Source organism: Lemur catta, chromosome 10, assembly GCF_020740605.2.
Source record: "Lemur catta isolate mLemCat1 chromosome 10, mLemCat1.pri, whole genome shotgun sequence".
In the NCBI taxonomy this organism is placed as follows: Eukaryota; Metazoa; Chordata; class Mammalia; order Primates; family Lemuridae; genus Lemur; species Lemur catta.
This window is the reverse complement of record NC_059137.1, coordinates 86489799-86507032: the sequence shown is the minus strand read 5'-3', so window position 1 is coordinate 86507032 and position 17234 is coordinate 86489799. Positions and strand designations below refer to the sequence as shown.

Below are 17234 nucleotides of genomic sequence, written 5' to 3'. Positions count from 1 at the left end.
TCAAGTAAAAAAACAGCTTTGAATTCTAATTCTCAGTATACAAATACAGATACACAGCTGTATTTTAGTGACTAATGTAAAAACCTTTTATTTGGCAATTTGGAAGTAAGAAAACAGTTTTTAGGTATCAGCTTATGAAATAAGGTTATAGAAAATTATTCACAGAAAATATTACCCTACAGATTACTTAAATCACTCCACTGAAGTAATGTAATTCTGAGGCACTAAAAGAGCAGCTCAGAGCCTGGGCACAAAATCCAGATCTCAGTCCTCATAGCCTCTGTAATCCTGGGTGAGATACTCAACGCCTGCCCCTTCTTCATATGTGAAACAGGGCAAAGAGTGGTACCTTCCTCACAGGACTGTTAAGAGCTAAATGAAATACCATGTAGAACACATGCTTACTTGTTAAGCATTTACAAATGCTTTATTAGTGTCAAATGCTTTTTATCATCACAGAGCTTAAATGTACCAAGAGAAGAAAAAATGAAAAGGAAGGCCCATCTCTCTACTTCTTCAAGAGTGATGACTGCTTTCAACAGGGGGCTAATTCACTAGTTTACAAAGACTAGTCATCAAAGTCCAACCTTCGACTAAACTTGTTTTGTTATTTTGGGGGGGCAAATATTTACTGAGCTGTACCTTTGATAGATACCACAGACAGACAATGACCAATCTACCTTCAGCAAAGAAGGTTAGAAAATTTCGACTAACTTGAGCATCTGTGCTTCCCAATGGCTCATTTCCTCCCCAAATTGCAGCTTTCTTCCACCAGAGCCAGAGGAGACCCTGCCCTCAAGTCCAACTCAGTCACCTGCATGGTCTCCAAGCACATCTGCCCCACCAACACAAGCCTTAGAAGCCAGGTGTCCCAAAGCCCAAGTTTGTGTTTATTCCTCACCAAATATCAACCACTCTCCTAAATACAGGGGAAAGGTAATCTTTCCTATCCTACACTTAAACATGAGATCCTTTGGCCAAAGTGAATCGGGAAACATTTTTTTTCAGAAGCATCTCAATAAAGCATGTCATAAACTCTACTTTTCGCCTCAATGATTAAATTTACCAAGGAAGCTAAAACATAGAACACACATAGGTGTTAATATTACCTTCATTTCTTTATCCTTCACTCTGAGAAATAGAGATTTTTCACTATAGAATCTCATTGATTGGAATTTAAGCATGAATAAAAGCATTATAAGAAATATTCAAAGCAAGAATAGATGTGAAAGTATAAAATACACATTATTTAATTCTATTTAAAACAATCCTTAAATAAGTTTAAAATCTTATGATAAATTAAAATTTCTCATTAATATCAAATCACAAACTTTAACATTTAATATATGTGGGATATTGAACTGTCCCCTCTCCCTTCAGTTATTACTGAATGTTATCAAATAAAAATTCTATTCCTTTCTGTTTCTATGCGTATCTGACATTTACACGTGGTAAAAAAGGTTACTTGGCTTAAAAACTTTTCAGAAGCAATTTTAACACATCACATTTTGCTCATGAGCACAAAATCTACAGTCAGGAGTTGCACATAAAGGGTTTATTTTAAATGTTTTAAGGATAGGATAGAGTTACATCATAATTATAAAAATTACTTACAGAATTAACAGATTTATATTGTGTATACTTCTAAATGCAGAGAACAGGGAACTGTCTACACATTGTATAAAATAAAATTAAAATTAAAAATGAATTCAGGCTCGAAAGATGAGGTCATTTACCTAATTTTAAAATGTGAACACGAAGACCTCTGAACTATACACATTCATTCAAACTGCACTAATGATGGAAAACACAAAGAGCGCAGCATTTCCAAGGAACCACAGACATTTCGACCATAGTTTTGTTGTAATAGTTGTTCCTGTTTTGTCTTTGGAGAACTTTCATTTTTTTAAGACAATCAGCTTAAGAGTGTTTTCAGGCACTACAATTTGTGACAATCGGAACAGTCTTCTAATGGGTCTACAGTGTTCAGATTCAAGCCCAATGCACTTCGCGGTTTGGCACATAAAACGATAATAGAAATGAAATCTGGTTTAGAACTGTGATTTTTTTTTTAAAGAAAGCACAGTCCCTTCAAATGCTGCATGACATTTACAACTGGAAAATCACCTTCTGTTGGCACTACATTTGCTTCACCAGTGCATTTTTATCCTACAACCACTAAAACAGCACAGTAAGCAAATATACAGGAAACTGAAAGCAAATAAAAATAAAGAAAAAAAAAAACCCAAAAAACCTAAATATCATTAACATGCAATTTTAGTTAGTTACATTGAACATTCTACTTAGAATACAGCATGCAAAAAGGATGGTCTGCTTTTAAGATTTTTCTCTGAAGTTTTACGTGGCAGCCTGACATCACACACACGCACGCACACACAATACAATAATACTAGAGCAGGTAAATGAGAAAGGCCGATAAATTTTATACATAGATTCATGTCTCATGTTGTCACAAGTCCCATGATAATTTTGGAAATTAATGTTGAATTCCTAGAACAAGGAACCAACATTCAGATACCAGAAAAATGCAAGCAATGCATGCAGATCTGAAACATGAGCCTAAAATGAAGCCCAAGATACATGGGCTTGGGAGCAGAATTAGTCACAGAGTCATTAAGTATGGCATAAGCCACCAAAAGAAAAAAAAAAAAAAAAGACAGAATGGGGAAAAAGATGGAAAAAAAAAACCCCAACAAAAAAAAGCTTCCCCTTCCCTCAGCCCTAAAGGCAATAAATGGAACAACAATTAACGTCATCATCATCGACATCACCATAATCATGACGTTGCATTCATCTAGAGACTGGGAGATTGTGTGGTATATTAATGTTGCTTGCAGAAAAACCACAATGCAAGTCATTAGGTAACGCTAGAAATGTTTCAATTGACTCAATCCTCAGAATAGATCAAAATCAACTTTATTTTTCAGCCCAAAGTCACTATGCCAAGTTCTGCACAGTCTGTGCATGCTGGACACACTCACAAACTCCTGTACTGTAAATGTCAGTCTGGGCTCCGGGAGCCAGGCTCAGCTTTGAGATTTACATGCAGGGACTCTTTAAGAGTCAACAGGAAAACACAGCAGATCTGCAGAACAACACCTGTTCACATACACAAGAAGCACCTATGTTTTGGGTATCACACTGCTTTCACAAGCTTGGCCCTGGCTGCCCACAGTGAAGCACTGGGCACAGGGCAACAGCAGCTGTGGACAAAAAACTGAGGCACTGTGTTTACATGGTGAGTGGCCGTTACCATCCAACAGCACAAGGCACAAGCCCTTATGAAGGCTAAAATGGACATCAAGCAAATCATGTGCAGTGAGGCCTGGAAAGTATGTGATTTCTAGTGTCAGGAACAGCCACAACAGAGGTCACTTGGACCTCTGACCCAAACCTCTGGCATTTCACTGACAGCATGCACGTTTAGGCTCTACCCAAACCACAGGTAAGATTTCCAATCTTCCCAAGAGACTAGTTTCACATATGGCCTTTCTCCTGGCTGTCAAACCACCAGGCTTCCTCCAAAACAAAGTGAGAGCAGCTGCTTTGCTGATCAACCAATCACATCTGCAGTTCTAATTCAGTTTAAAACAACCTTGCAGGAATAAACCATGAAAGGACTCTGTGGATAAGGGCTGCTATTACTTACACCCACAAGTGAACACAAACGACTGGACCTTCTATGGTAACGCACCACTGACATGCAAACCCCGAGGGGCCGCTGAGTGGAATGAATCCACATCAACAGCACACCTGGAGCAAGGACATACGTATACCACCACAAAAGATGTCAAGAGATCAAGCTGTTATTTTTCTAGACATTCTCTGTGGGGAAAAACGGGGGGTAGGGGGTTGTTTCTGACTGTAATCATATATCAGCAATAATAGTAATAAAAATTAAAAAGTCCCAGAGAACTTGTTAGAAGGCAACAATGCCACTCTTAAAACTTACATTTCTGATATAAAAGCACTGTGTTCTTCCAGGAACTTACCACAAACACACACTGATGTACTGTTGCCTTTTTAAATCCATATACTAAAATCCAGATTACTGATTTGTACAAATAATGGACCAAATGTGCTGTCCAAAATACACACCTACATTACACTATGTGGACCAAGGACCTGGGCTTTACTAAAAAGTATTTACGATTTAAGAGTAAACAAAAAAAATCATATAAACACTTATTCTATTTTACGGAATAAAGTGTTGTTCTAAAAAAACAAATTACAAAGCTTAGAATTAAAGGCAGCCTTTTACCCAGATTTCTTACCAGATTGCAAAATTCTAATGCGGATCATCAACTGTTCACAAATAATTCACATTTGGATTTATGGTTTAAAGCCTCCAGATAGAAAAGGTGCTCTGAACTTCCGACTTTCAAAACAAGCTGAACATTCTTATGTGCTTCCTGTGCCCAAATTTTAATTTTAAATAAAAAGCAATAATATCATAAATAGGACTGATTTGGGTCAAGCACTCCTGTTAAACTGGAGAAAATTATGTCACCCCCATTCCAATCCACAAAGAAAGGACTGCCAATGGTGTGTGTACGTGTGTATATAATATATATACATACACACACATATAGGTAGATATAGATACATATATCTCAAAAAAAGGCAGTAACAAAAATACCAAACTATGCTTGCATTGTGGCAGCAGAATAAGAGTGTTAGAGTGAAGGGGAACATGGTTAAGATCTATTACAGTTTTAAATGACTATGATACTAGCTTAACTTTTACCAAACTTGCCTGTAACTCCCCTCCAAACAGACAGACTTCTTTTAAGAGGAAGGAGTTCTCCTTACACAAAATGCTTTGTGTTCACATCAATCTGTACTATTCAGAACAAAACCAGTTCTGCTGGCAGAGATTGTGGGTTCGCAGGGACATTTAAGCTTTCATTAAACTGGAAAGCAATCAAGTCTTTATGTCTACAAATTATACATTTAATAGTTCCACAAATTTGGCAGAGTTCATGATGACATCTAGGATGTTTTCACCAAATCGTAGACATAAATATGGAAATCATCATCAAACTTGATGAAATAGACGGAGGGCTTGGCTTCTACTTGATGAATGACCATGCCAGTCCTTTTCGAGCCATCTTCTTTGGCATATTCCACTTGTTTGCCTACCAGGCTGTCCACAACTTCTCCTGGTTCCCTTTCTGCTGGAGGTGAATCATCTATATTTAAAGAGGGAAAAAAAGGAAGAATTTATAATCAATTTTTAGATACACATCAACTTGCATGTTTATTTTCATGATAATTTTTTTTAAATTTTACTACTCTGAATTCATCATGATTATCCAGACCAGTGGTCAGCAAACTTTTCTTAAAGGGTCAGACAGTAAAAAGTTTAGGCTTGAGGGTTGTATGGTTGCTGTCCCAACTTCTCAATTCTACCACTGTAGCATTAAAGCAGCCACAGATGATAAATAAAAGAACGAATGTGGTTGTGATCCAATAAAATTTTATTCACAAAAATAATTTGCTGACTCAGACTAGATATATAAAAAAATTTTGAAAATCATAACCAAAAATTCCTTTAGATCATTTTTGTAGCTATAATTGTAGCTATAATTAACTAAATGTAGCTATAATTAACTAAAAATAAGTTGGAGTGACTCTTCAATAGAATTTCAAAGCAGACAATTCCTACAGGGATTACCGAGGATATGCCTAAGTATTATTGGTTTTACTCTATGAATCCTTAAAGCCTGTTCCCCTTCAACTGCACTGTATTCTACATCATCTTTCTAACCCAGTTTCAAAATAAAAGAAATTGCTGGGTGAGGTAGCTCACCCCTGTAATCCTGGCAACGTGCGAGGGATCACTTGAGGTCAGGAGTTCAAGACAAACCTGAGCAAGAGTGAGACCCCGTCTCTACAAAGAAAAAACAAAACAGAAAAATTAGCTGGGCACAGTGGCGCATCTATAGTCCCAGCTACTCAGAAGGCTGAGCCAGGACAATAGCTTAAGCCCAGGAATTCGGGGTTGCAGTGAGCCATGATGAGGCCACTGCACTCCAGACTGGGTGACAGAACAAGACCTTGTCTCAAAAAAAAAAAAAAAAAAAAGACCTATACATGAGCTAAAACTATGAAACTCTTAATATAGGGATTTGTAAATCTTCATGACCTAGGATATAGCAAAACATTCTGAAATGTGACACAAAAAGCATTAGGCAACAAAAGAAAAACCATAAACTGAACTTCAAAGTTAAAAACTTTTGTACCTCAAAGAACATGGGAGAATGTATTTGCAACACATATCTGATAAGTGACTTAATATGTAGAAACTAACTCTCATAATCCAATAATAAAAGACAATTTAAAAATGGGCAGGAGATCTGAAAAGACATTTCACCCAAAAAAAAAAAAACAAAAACATAAAACAGCCAGTAAGTATATGAAAAGATGCTTGACGTCATTACTCAACAGAGAAATGGAAATCGAAACCGCAACGACGTACCACTTCATATTCACTATGATGGCTAGAATCAAAACAGTTAACAGTGAGGACTGGTGAGGATACAGAGAAATAAGAACCCTCACACACTGCTGCTGAGAATGTAAAATGGTGCAGCCATTTTGAAAGTCAGTCCGGCAGTTCCCCCAAATGATTAAACAGAGTTACCATCATGACCCAGCAATTTCACTCCTAGGTATATACCCAAGAAAAATAAGAACATAGTTCACACAGATACTTGTACACAAATGTTTACAGGAACACTACTCATAACCAAAAGGTGGAAACAACCCAAACGTCCATTAACAAATTAATAAACAAAATGTGGTATATACAACAATGGAATCATATTTGGCCATTAAAAGGAACAAAGTACTAATACATGATACAACACAGATAAAATATGAAAATGTACTAAGTGAAAAGAAGCTAGTCACAAGGGACCTCACACTATATAATCCATTTACAGGAAAGTCCACAACAAGGAAATCTACACAGAAAGTAGATAATTCCCTGCATAGTGATGGGAAGAAGGGGGCTTGGGAGATAATGGACTGATAGCTAAAAGATATGAGGTTTCCTTTTGAGGCAATTTAAATGCTCTAAAATTGACTGTGATGAGGACTGCTCGTATTTGTGTATATATCACAATGAAGCTGTCTTTTTCAAACAAACAAACAAAAAACACCCAGGCTTGATGAAATTAGCTCCGGTCATACCCTTTTCTACCTTCCTCACATGAACAGACTACTTGTGCAAATAGTTAAATGGTCTCTATAAACATTGACCCTGTGATCTGTTTGGTACTGAAAGGTTCCCCAACTAACAGTTTTCTGAAATCAGTGGTTTAAAGTAAAGTTCAAATATTTACAGATAAAATAACTGATGCCCGAGATCAGTTTCAAAATAATTCAGCTGAGGGACAAGTAGATAAAAAAAGACTGATAATGAGATAATCACTGTTAAAAGCTGAGTGAAAGGTACACAGGGATTTATTTTACTGGTCCCCATATCTTCACCTATTTTTAAATGATAAAAAGCAATAAATAATACATAGTTGTATTAATAAAGTAATTATAAAATAACCTTTGTTTTATTATAGAACCCAAGCAGAACTGATTAACACTTTCTTATCTAAAATTCGTAAGAGGATGAAAAATTTCACAGCCTATATTTATGCATGACTAAAATAATAATCACATGTCCCAAAATAAAAATGCATCTGGGCCGGGTGTGGTGGCTCACGCCTGTAATCCTAGCACTCTGGGAGGCCGAGGCGGAAGGATCACTCTTGGTCAGGAGTTCAAGACCAGCCTGAGCAAGAGCGAGACCCCGTCTCTACTAAAAATAGAAAGAAATTAGCTAGACAACTAAAAATATATGTAGAAAAAAATTAGCTGGGCATGGTGGCACATGCCTGTAGTCCCAGCTACTCGGGAGGCTGAGGCAGAAGGACTGCTTGAGCCCAGGAGTTTGAGGTTGCTGGGAGCTAGGCTAACACCATGGCACTCTAGCCTGGGCATCAAAGTGAGACTCTGTCTCAAAAAAAATAAAATAAAATAAAATGCATCTGCAAACTAATCAAATATCTTGTCCTAAAATCCAAACTTCATTTGAATTATAAAAAATAAAAGTTGCCAATATATACTTACTAGAATCAGGCATAATGCGAAGGTCGCCTTCCTTGTAATCATCTAAGAGCTGGTACATGTACAAGACAGGGTCTTTCTCGTAGGTAATGTAAAACCACGTGTTCATGACAGGTGCACGTGCTAAGACCATTCCCCTCCACTCATCTTTAGAGCCATCCTCTGTCTCAAACATATGTTCCACCGCTTTACCAATCATTGTGTCTGCCAAGTGTGCATCACTGATTCGAGATGTGGCTGGGGATTTAAAAGGAAAAAAAGGTTGACAAAGTGTTTCATTGAATATCTGTTATGAAGACTGAACTCGCTAAAGGAGACTACCTGAAATTTTGTCCATGCAATATATTGGCAAGCATCAAAATCTGAGAGGGCTTTAAGAAGTACAAAAACCGAACACAAACTCCTAGGTTCCAGCCTACAGTTGGATTCAACAGGAAGTATTTTGTCCAAGTCAATTAACTGAGAGAATCTGGTTTTTTCTTTTCATTTTTCTACACTCATCTGTTCTTGGTACTGTACCCAAATCAGAACTTCTAATTGTTCACTCAAGGTAGGTATAAAGTGTTTTTTGTTATTGTTTGTATAACAGTTATTTTAAACTTTTGAGATAATTTCAGACTTACAGAAGAGTAGTTGCAAAAATAGAATTGCCATAAACGGTTCACCTTGCCTCCGTTTATAGTAACATCTTACATAACCAAAGAACATTAATTAAAACTTAGAAATTAACCTATTCAAGACATATTTGGTTTTTTAAAAATTGATGTTTATTTTGCATCAAGCTCATTTCCACTTTCTGTTAAGGCACAGGTGTTCACTCCTGCCCCTACAACCTACTCTCCACCCAACCGGTCGTCAGTGTGATGCTTGTATCGGACTGTGTTATTTAAAATGTTCCCATGCTTTCCCTTCATAATCTGAAAACCAACCCAACTGCTCACACGGATCACAGGCCCTAAGCCATCATGCCTCTGCCCTCAGGCTCTGCCATCTTCCTCCTCACTGCCTACACCTCAGCTACTCTGCTCCTCTCCCATTCCATGTATGCTCTCCTCCACCCGTAATGCTTTCCCCTGTCCCTTTAGGGGCCTGGCTCCTGCTACAGCATGTTTCCTCTTGGGGGCTCTCCATGACCACCCAGGCAAAAGTAGCTCCACCAATCCTGGTCACATTACCCAGTTTTATTTCTTAATAACATTTGTCATTATCTAAAGTTACCTTATTTTATGCATTTGTTTACTTGTTTCTTGCCTGTATTTCCCCATGGAAGCAGAGGCCTTTCCTCTCTTGTTTCTAGTATCTAGATCATAGCAATTCAATATTTGTTGTATGATTTAATCAGATGGCTCATGTGTTTGAGAGCAGAGGCCTCCCAAATGGTATATCAATAATCCTATCCCTACTCTATAATTCTGTTCAAAACTAGGTGGAAAAGTTTGCTTTTCAGCATTCAATGTTATGATCTGGTTTTTTGGTTAATGTATAAAATCCAGGCTCACAAAGACATGCTGTTCAAAGAATATTCTAATTGTCTTTCACACAATTCTAGATATTCCTCTATGGAATTACATAAAAACTCAACAAATGGTAGCTCCTTAAAGGTTAGTTGCAACACAGAATCTGAAACTATTAATAAACTTGTTGTATTTGTTACATTTAAACTCATTTGTCTCCAGACTATTTTATAAAGAGCTCCTACTACTCAACCAAAAAATCAAATAACCTGATTTAAAAATGGTCAAAGGACTTGAATACACATTTTTCCAAACATGATATATGAGTGGCCAACAAGCAAATGAAAAGATGTTCAACATCACTTATTATCAGAGAACTGCAAATCAAAACCACAGTAAGGCACATTATCACCTCACATCCATTAGGATGGCCACTATAAAATAAACTAAGTGCTGGCAGAGAGATGGAGAGTTGGAACCCTGTGCACAGTGGCTGGGATTAGAAAATGGTGCAACCACTGAGGAAAACAGTATGGCAGTTCTGTTTAGAAAATATAAATTAGAAATACCATATTAAAATCAAAATTACCATATGATTCGGCAATCCTGCTTACAAGTATATACCCAGAAGAATTGAAAAAAAAATCTCAAAGAGATATTTGTACATCCATGTTCACAGCAGCACTATTCACAATTTTACATTTTACTAAGAGGTGAAAACAACCCGAATGTCCATCAGTGGGTGAATGGATAAACAAAATGTGGTATATACACACAATGGAATATTATTTTCAGCCTTAAAAAGGAAATCCTGTCACATGTTACAACATGGATGAACCTGGAGGACATTATGCTAAGTGAAATAAGCCAGACACAAAACAACAAATACTGTGTGATTCTACCTCTATGAGCTGCCTACCATAGTCAAATGCACAGGGACAGAAAGTAGGATGGTGGTTGCCAGGGGCTGGCTAGGGAGAGGGAGAAAAGGAGTGTTGTTGTTTAATAGGTATAGAGTTTCAGATTTACAAAATGAAAAAAATTCTGTTTTATAACAATGTGAACGTACTTAACACTACTGAACTGTATACTTAAAAATTGTTAGAATAGTAAATTTTATGTTGTGTTTTTTCCTACAATTTTTAAAAAATTGTCTCTTGCACTTTGAATGACTTTCACCAATGCGTAATTTGGTTATATCATGCATTGCTCATATAGAAAATACTGTGTTCGCTGAATTATGCAGACCTTCCAAATAAACAGTAGGGCAACTCTACTGTGCAACCGTGAAAGAATGAGAACGAAACGAGCCTATTATACCTTAATATGAAAATAATCTTGACTTCACAAACCTCCTAAATGGGCTTGAGGGAACCCCTGCTCTGTCATCACATACTTTTTGACTGACTGACTCCTCCCACCCCTGCTACCTTTAGCTTAAGAAAAAACACAATTATAACTATACTCTAATGTACTGCATAAAGCAAATTAGGGAAGACTGTTTTCTTCCTACATAGAACATAAAGGAAGGGCAAGTAAATTTTAGACTAAAGTAGCACAGTGAACACAAAAATTAGTAGTAACTGAATTAGGCACATGGTATGTTGCTGATTTGCACAGAATTTTTGGATTCTTTCTTTTTGTAACTTGCTTTACCATTTACAAAAGCAATCCAGGTCTATTGTTGAAAGCTGAGATAATCCAAAAGCACGAACAACAGTATGTAACCCTCAATCCCATCACCAGAGACACTTGTATGCTTTCTGTTCTGATGACGAAAGTACTGACAAACACAGGCTGCGCACCAATATGCAGGAAGTTTCAAGTGAACTAGTCTTGCCCTAGAAGAGGTGGAGACTAAAATTATGGCTCAGAAAAAGAATGCATGACCACTATTGAGCACAAATAATTGCTATAAATGTTTGGATAATATATTTTAAGTCCTGCAGGTAAGATTTTTAATATGTTAAAGTTTCTTATGTGGGAAATTGATGTCAAGATCAAGAAGGAATACAGGATGTGTATCAAGAGGAAGAACAGGTGTTCAGTCAAACAAGAATAGATGAAAATGTTGAAAACACTGAAGATTTAATATTACCTTCAGGAGTAGTAATAAAGGTTTAAATTTAAAGAAAGATTTCTGTGAAAACTGAACTTTGTTTATACAGGATGAGCAAAGATTTAGCATTTGATATCTGAAGAGAAGATAAACAATGTAACTGGCTGCTATGGGAGAGTTAATTTGCTGGGGGAAACTCTTATGTCCCAAGAATACAATGGCACAGTCTGAAGAAAAACAGACGGAGGAGATCAGATTAATTCCTTTTCTTGACAATTTGATTCCAAAAATCCCTACTTTCCCAAGTCTAGATCTGCTGAAGCTTTATTTTTTAAAGGCACAGACTATTCCAAAAGCATAAACCATATTTTAAGCAATAGCAGCATCAATGTAATAAGAAAACATTTCAAAGTACTTGGGAGAAAAGTACTATTGAGTATATCTTACCCTACTTAAAAAAATAAAATTAGTGATTATTACTTAACTTAGACCTTACGCCTTAAGGAATATTTACAAGGCAAAACTGACATTGTATGACATAAAGAAGAGCCATTCATTTCCACAAACATTATTCAAACAAACCATAAAGAATGCATAATAAAGCTCACATGTTTTGGCTGCTTACATTTTGACTGAAAGCATAGATAATTGTCATTTGTATAATACACAATAAAAGATACACTTCACATAAAGATTCTAAAATAAATGCATAAGATTTCTCTTAGCAATTGTACCTGATGAAATCAACACATGAGATATTTGAGCTAATGATAAATAATCTTACCCATCAGAGTCCAGATAACAGTGAGCAAAAATGTTAGAAAAATAACTATATTAGAAAATTAACAGATTGTAAACTTCTTAGGGAGAAATTTTATACATCTTTATATCCCTCACACAGTTTCTTAAACTGTGGCTTCAGAACATCTGCTTTGGATCAATTTTTATGGTGTTAGGTGACTTAATCAAATGTTTCTCAGGAGGAGTGATTGTGTTCCAATAAAAGTACAAATATCAATAACCTAAAAAATAATAAAAAAGCATTCACTTCAGTATCATTTTTAAAACATACAATACACAAATATTAAAATGAACTTACCAACTCTATCAGGGAGGACTTCGAGCGCAGAAACTCTTTCATCTTTATTAAGTTCTAGTCCATAAACACAGTCAAATCCATCGTATTTTATAAGATACAAAGAAGGATTTACAGGCACCTGGTCCAGAACGGTTCCTTTCCACTGGGTAACAGGGCCATTCCCCTCTTTCCACCCATGCTGAATCCTGCAGCCTACGATGTTCCGCCGGGGCTGGGAAACAGGTTTGCTCGGCCCCACACTGCTCCGATGTTTTCTGTATTCACACATATACACACATAAGGTATTATCTCAAAAGTACGTACACGCCTAGATCCAACCCAACTAATGGCTAGCATGCTCTCATTACAGGTGGTCCCAAGGTATGTGCAAACTCATGTTTGCCACAATTCTGCTTCAGGTGACTCAAGGTGGTTGTCTTCTACCCTCGTAGCAGTGGTGACTCAAAAGTGAGGCCCTTTTCCATCAACAAGTATGTAACATGGTATGTGAGCAATAGGACCTTGTTGTGCACCTGAATTGTGTACAGGCAGAAAAAAAACTACTAGTCAGTAGCAACTTAAGCATCAGCTTTTCCAGCTTTCTGAGTTTCCCTTGAATTCAATCAATTCACAGTTATCCAAGTTAATCAAAAAAAGAAAAGGGCTGACCACATGAAATAGATTATACCATAATTACACATGCATACAGCTTTATATGATATGAATCCCTTTCAATTCAAAAAGAAATATGTAACTATTCAATTTCACCCATCTAATGCTCGAATAATTCTGCTCCTACTGGCTTAAATAGTAAAAATAAACTAGACATTTAACTTTTTCTTAAACTGGAGTCCACACTAACTTATATCAATGCATTATACCCCATTACTTCTCTAGGAAACATATCTCTAGGAAACAAATTTTAAAGACTAAAATTTACAACAAATACTTAATGTAATATTAAAAGTTATTGGAGCAACATCTAACTAATTTCTGAATTATTGGCAAGTGAAATATCTAAATATATATTTACAAATAATACACCTTGTTCTTAATATTAGGAAAAATCTTAAAACCCAAAGACAAGTGACATCTTGGCCTGGATGCAAGCTGAAAGCCAAAACCAACATACAGATGTTGATATATGCCAAGAATGAAAAAGTTAAGAAGGCTGAAAAGAATTCCCTTCCCACTGTTCTATGGGTAGAAAGCACTCATTTGGTACACCATGAATAAAAGTATTAAGATCTGGCATATAACACCAATAAGTTTTTTAAAAAACCGATTCACTGTAGGTTTTAATAGTTAAAACTATAATTACATATATTCTAAGCAGGAATAATTTATTCTAGACCAATTACATGAATTTAGCTAAGTCAGAGGGGGCAGGGGGACACCAGAGTCAACAGTAAGTACTCATCCCAAAAGGAAAACAACTTCACTGGAATGAAAAACTCAAGAGGGGGATGTGAGCCTAACCAGGGTGCCTAGGAAGGGCGGTTCACAGGGTTGAAGATTATGAGGCCAGAAATCCCAGGTCTGCCTAAGCCCTCAATGCTCTGCAAACACCCAGCTAACCTTCCTTCTAGGAAGGCAGAGCCCTGCTCTGAGCACATAATCCTCACTATGCAGGGTGGGACTGCAGGGTGAGGGAAAGGTAAGGTTCGGGCACAAATGAGGGAATGTTCAGAGGCAGCAGGTCTCAGAAAGTATGACAGAGGTGGCTACATGGAGAGGCCTTATTTTTAAACATGCCACAGGGAAATAGAAGAGGCAGCCTTAGAGCCCTGAAGCTAGGAAAGCCCTCCTGGAATCATCTCACTCAATCTCATTTACATGAGTCTCAGGAAAGGATTGTGGCTGGACAACATTCAAAGATATTTTGAGACGGGAAGAGACCGATTATCTGAAAGGCGTCTGACCAGCAGCAGCTGGGGCAGGCCAGAAAAATATGCCCATCAATTAGAGGAAAATTGCTATCTAACATTGAGCAGATAATGAAGCCATGAAACCAGAACTGTGATGGTTAATTTTATGTGTTAACTTGACTGTGCCACGGGGTGCCCAGATTAAACATTGTTTCTGGCTAAGTCTGTATATTTGAATCAACAGACTGAATAAAGAAGATGCCTTCACTGAAGTAGGTGGACATCATCCAATCTGTTGAGGACTGAACAGAACAAATGGTGGAAGAAAACTGAATTTGCTCCTTTTTCTTCCTGCCTGCCTGCTTGACCTGGGGATTCTGTCTTCTCCTGCCCTTGGACTAGGACTTACACCACTGGCTCCCCTGGTTCTCAGGTTTTTGAGCTTGGACTGAATTACACTACCACCATTCCTGGGTCTTCAGCCTGCAGAAAGCAGCCCATGGGACTTCCTAGCCTCCATAATCATGTGAGCCAATTCTTCATAACAAATCTCCTTTACATTTTATCTTTCTCCCAATGGTTCTGTTTCCCTGGAGAACCCTAATATAAGAGTATATATCAAAAATAAAAAAGCTCAGAAATAAGAAAGCTAGACAAGAGAAGATGTGAGAAAAATCAGACAAATAAGGAAACACCCAGCAATCTGAAAAATTTTTCAGAAACGAAGACAAAACCAGAAGAACATGAGAGGAAATAGACACCACAGGAGCACATGAGGGAAATGCATGAGAACACGTGACAGATGGGGGCAAAAACGTAATTAAGAAATGGTGACAGATATGACATTCCAACTTCTATGTAACAGAAGTACCTAAAAACTAAAATCAGAGAGACAGAAAAGTGTACTAAAAACCATAATTCACAACAACTTTCCTGAAATAAAACACTTGAATATATAAATTTACCCCCTGGAAAACAAACCCAGAATGACTGACAGAGTAAAACAAACAGATTTGAAAGAAAATAACATCCTTTGGGCATCCAGGCAAAAGGACCAAATAATGTGTAAGGAAAAGACAACTGAATTTGACAACAACACTTTATGCCAGAAGGCAATTAAGTAACAAACTTAAAGTTCTCAGGGGGGAAAAAAATATGAGCCACAGATTTTTTCATCAGCCAAAAATCATACATTTGACCTTCAATTATAAAGGCCATAGATACAACTGTTATGAACTTGTAAGAACACAGAGAATATTGTTCTCATAAATGTTTCCTAAGAAGTTACAGGAAAATGACCTTTAGGTAATATAGGAACTCCTAGAGAAGCTTCAGCATAGCACTGATAGTAAGCGATGAATATATTTACCTATAGGATAAATGGTGGGGATCAGAGAGAAAAGTATAACTGTTACCTGTTCTGATATTACAGAATTAACACAACTCTCAAAAATGGGAAGAAAGAACTTGTAAAATATAATAAACATGTTGACTCCTTTATAAAATTTGGAAGACAAGGATATTACCTCACATTAGATGGAGAGAAAGGAGAAGGCAAAACGATAAATTCAGTATCGTCCACAGTAAGGAACCAATATATATTATCTAAAAAATAAAGTCTGTAGCTTGTAAACACTAACACTACCCCGATCCAAAAGAAAGTGGATTTCTATATATGTTCATAATCTCTAGGAATACGCAATGACATCCATGGCCTCTTCAGAAAAATGGCTGGTAAAGGAGAATACTGCTTTCGAATACAAGAAACCTTTTTAACAATACTTTCTTCTTCAAACAGACAACCAAGTACGTATCTTCTTTTGATCTTTAAGCAAAAGACCTAGTGAGTCATTCTTCTGTACAAGATCAGGCTTTCTTCACATTTACAACAAAGGTTGGTTCTCAAACTTCACTGAGGAAAGAATTCAATCATATATCCCATTTTGTAATTTACACAGACCTTCCATTATTACCGCCAAAATTATAAGCACATACACCATCTTTACCAGCATGGTGGTGAATTTTGTGTGTCAACTTTGCTATGCCACACTACTCAGGTATGTGGTCAAATATCAGTCTAAGATGCCATTATGAAGGTATTAAATATTTTTTAGCTGGAATTAACATTTGGATCGCAGACCATGAGTAAAGCAGATTACCCTCACAATGTAGACAGACCTCATCCAAGAGAAAGACCAACCTCTCTAGAGGAGATTCTGCTTCCAGGCTGCCTTCCCTCTTGTGCCGCAGCATCAAGTCTTCTCTGGGTCTCTAGATGGCTGGCCCACCCGGTAGATTTGGGCCTTGCCAGCCCCCATAATCACGTGAGCCAATTCCTGAACATAAATCTTCCCTCCCCTTCACCCACCTGGTGTATACACACACACACACACACACACTCTCTCTCTCTCTCTGTATTGGTTCTGTTTCTCTGGAGAACTTTGACAACCAGAAAGGGTTATTTTCTAGATTCAGAATCAGGAAATTTTCTACCACCTTGATTTCCAACAAAACTAATATAAACTCAGCCAATAACAGCAGAATGCCTGGTTCAGTGGCTCCTCCCTTCTCTACTTGTTAGCAGCATTCCTCTGTAAATGGTGATTATTTGCAGTTGCTCCTGATAG

The 17234-nt window shown here is 37.1% G+C and overlaps 1 protein-coding gene across 4 annotated transcripts in view; it reads right to left on the bottom strand.

Annotated features, from left to right (window-relative positions):
* Positions 1 to 1540: 1540 nt before the first annotated feature.
* Positions 1541 to 17234, bottom strand: part of SPIN1 (spindlin 1) — a 75819-nt gene continuing 60125 nt past the window's right edge. For all 4 annotated transcript variants that reach the window (XM_045562345.1, XM_045562347.1, XM_045562346.1 and 1 more), the window contains 3 exons: positions 12761 to 13014; positions 8152 to 8385; positions 1541 to 5213 (listed from right to left, as the gene is read on the bottom strand). In XM_045562345.1, the coding sequence (XP_045418301.1) occupies positions 5014 to 5213; positions 8152 to 8385; positions 12761 to 13014 (688 nt within the window). In that variant the 3' untranslated portion in view covers positions 1541 to 5013. The remainder of the gene's footprint in view (positions 5214 to 8151; positions 8386 to 12760; positions 13015 to 17234) is intronic.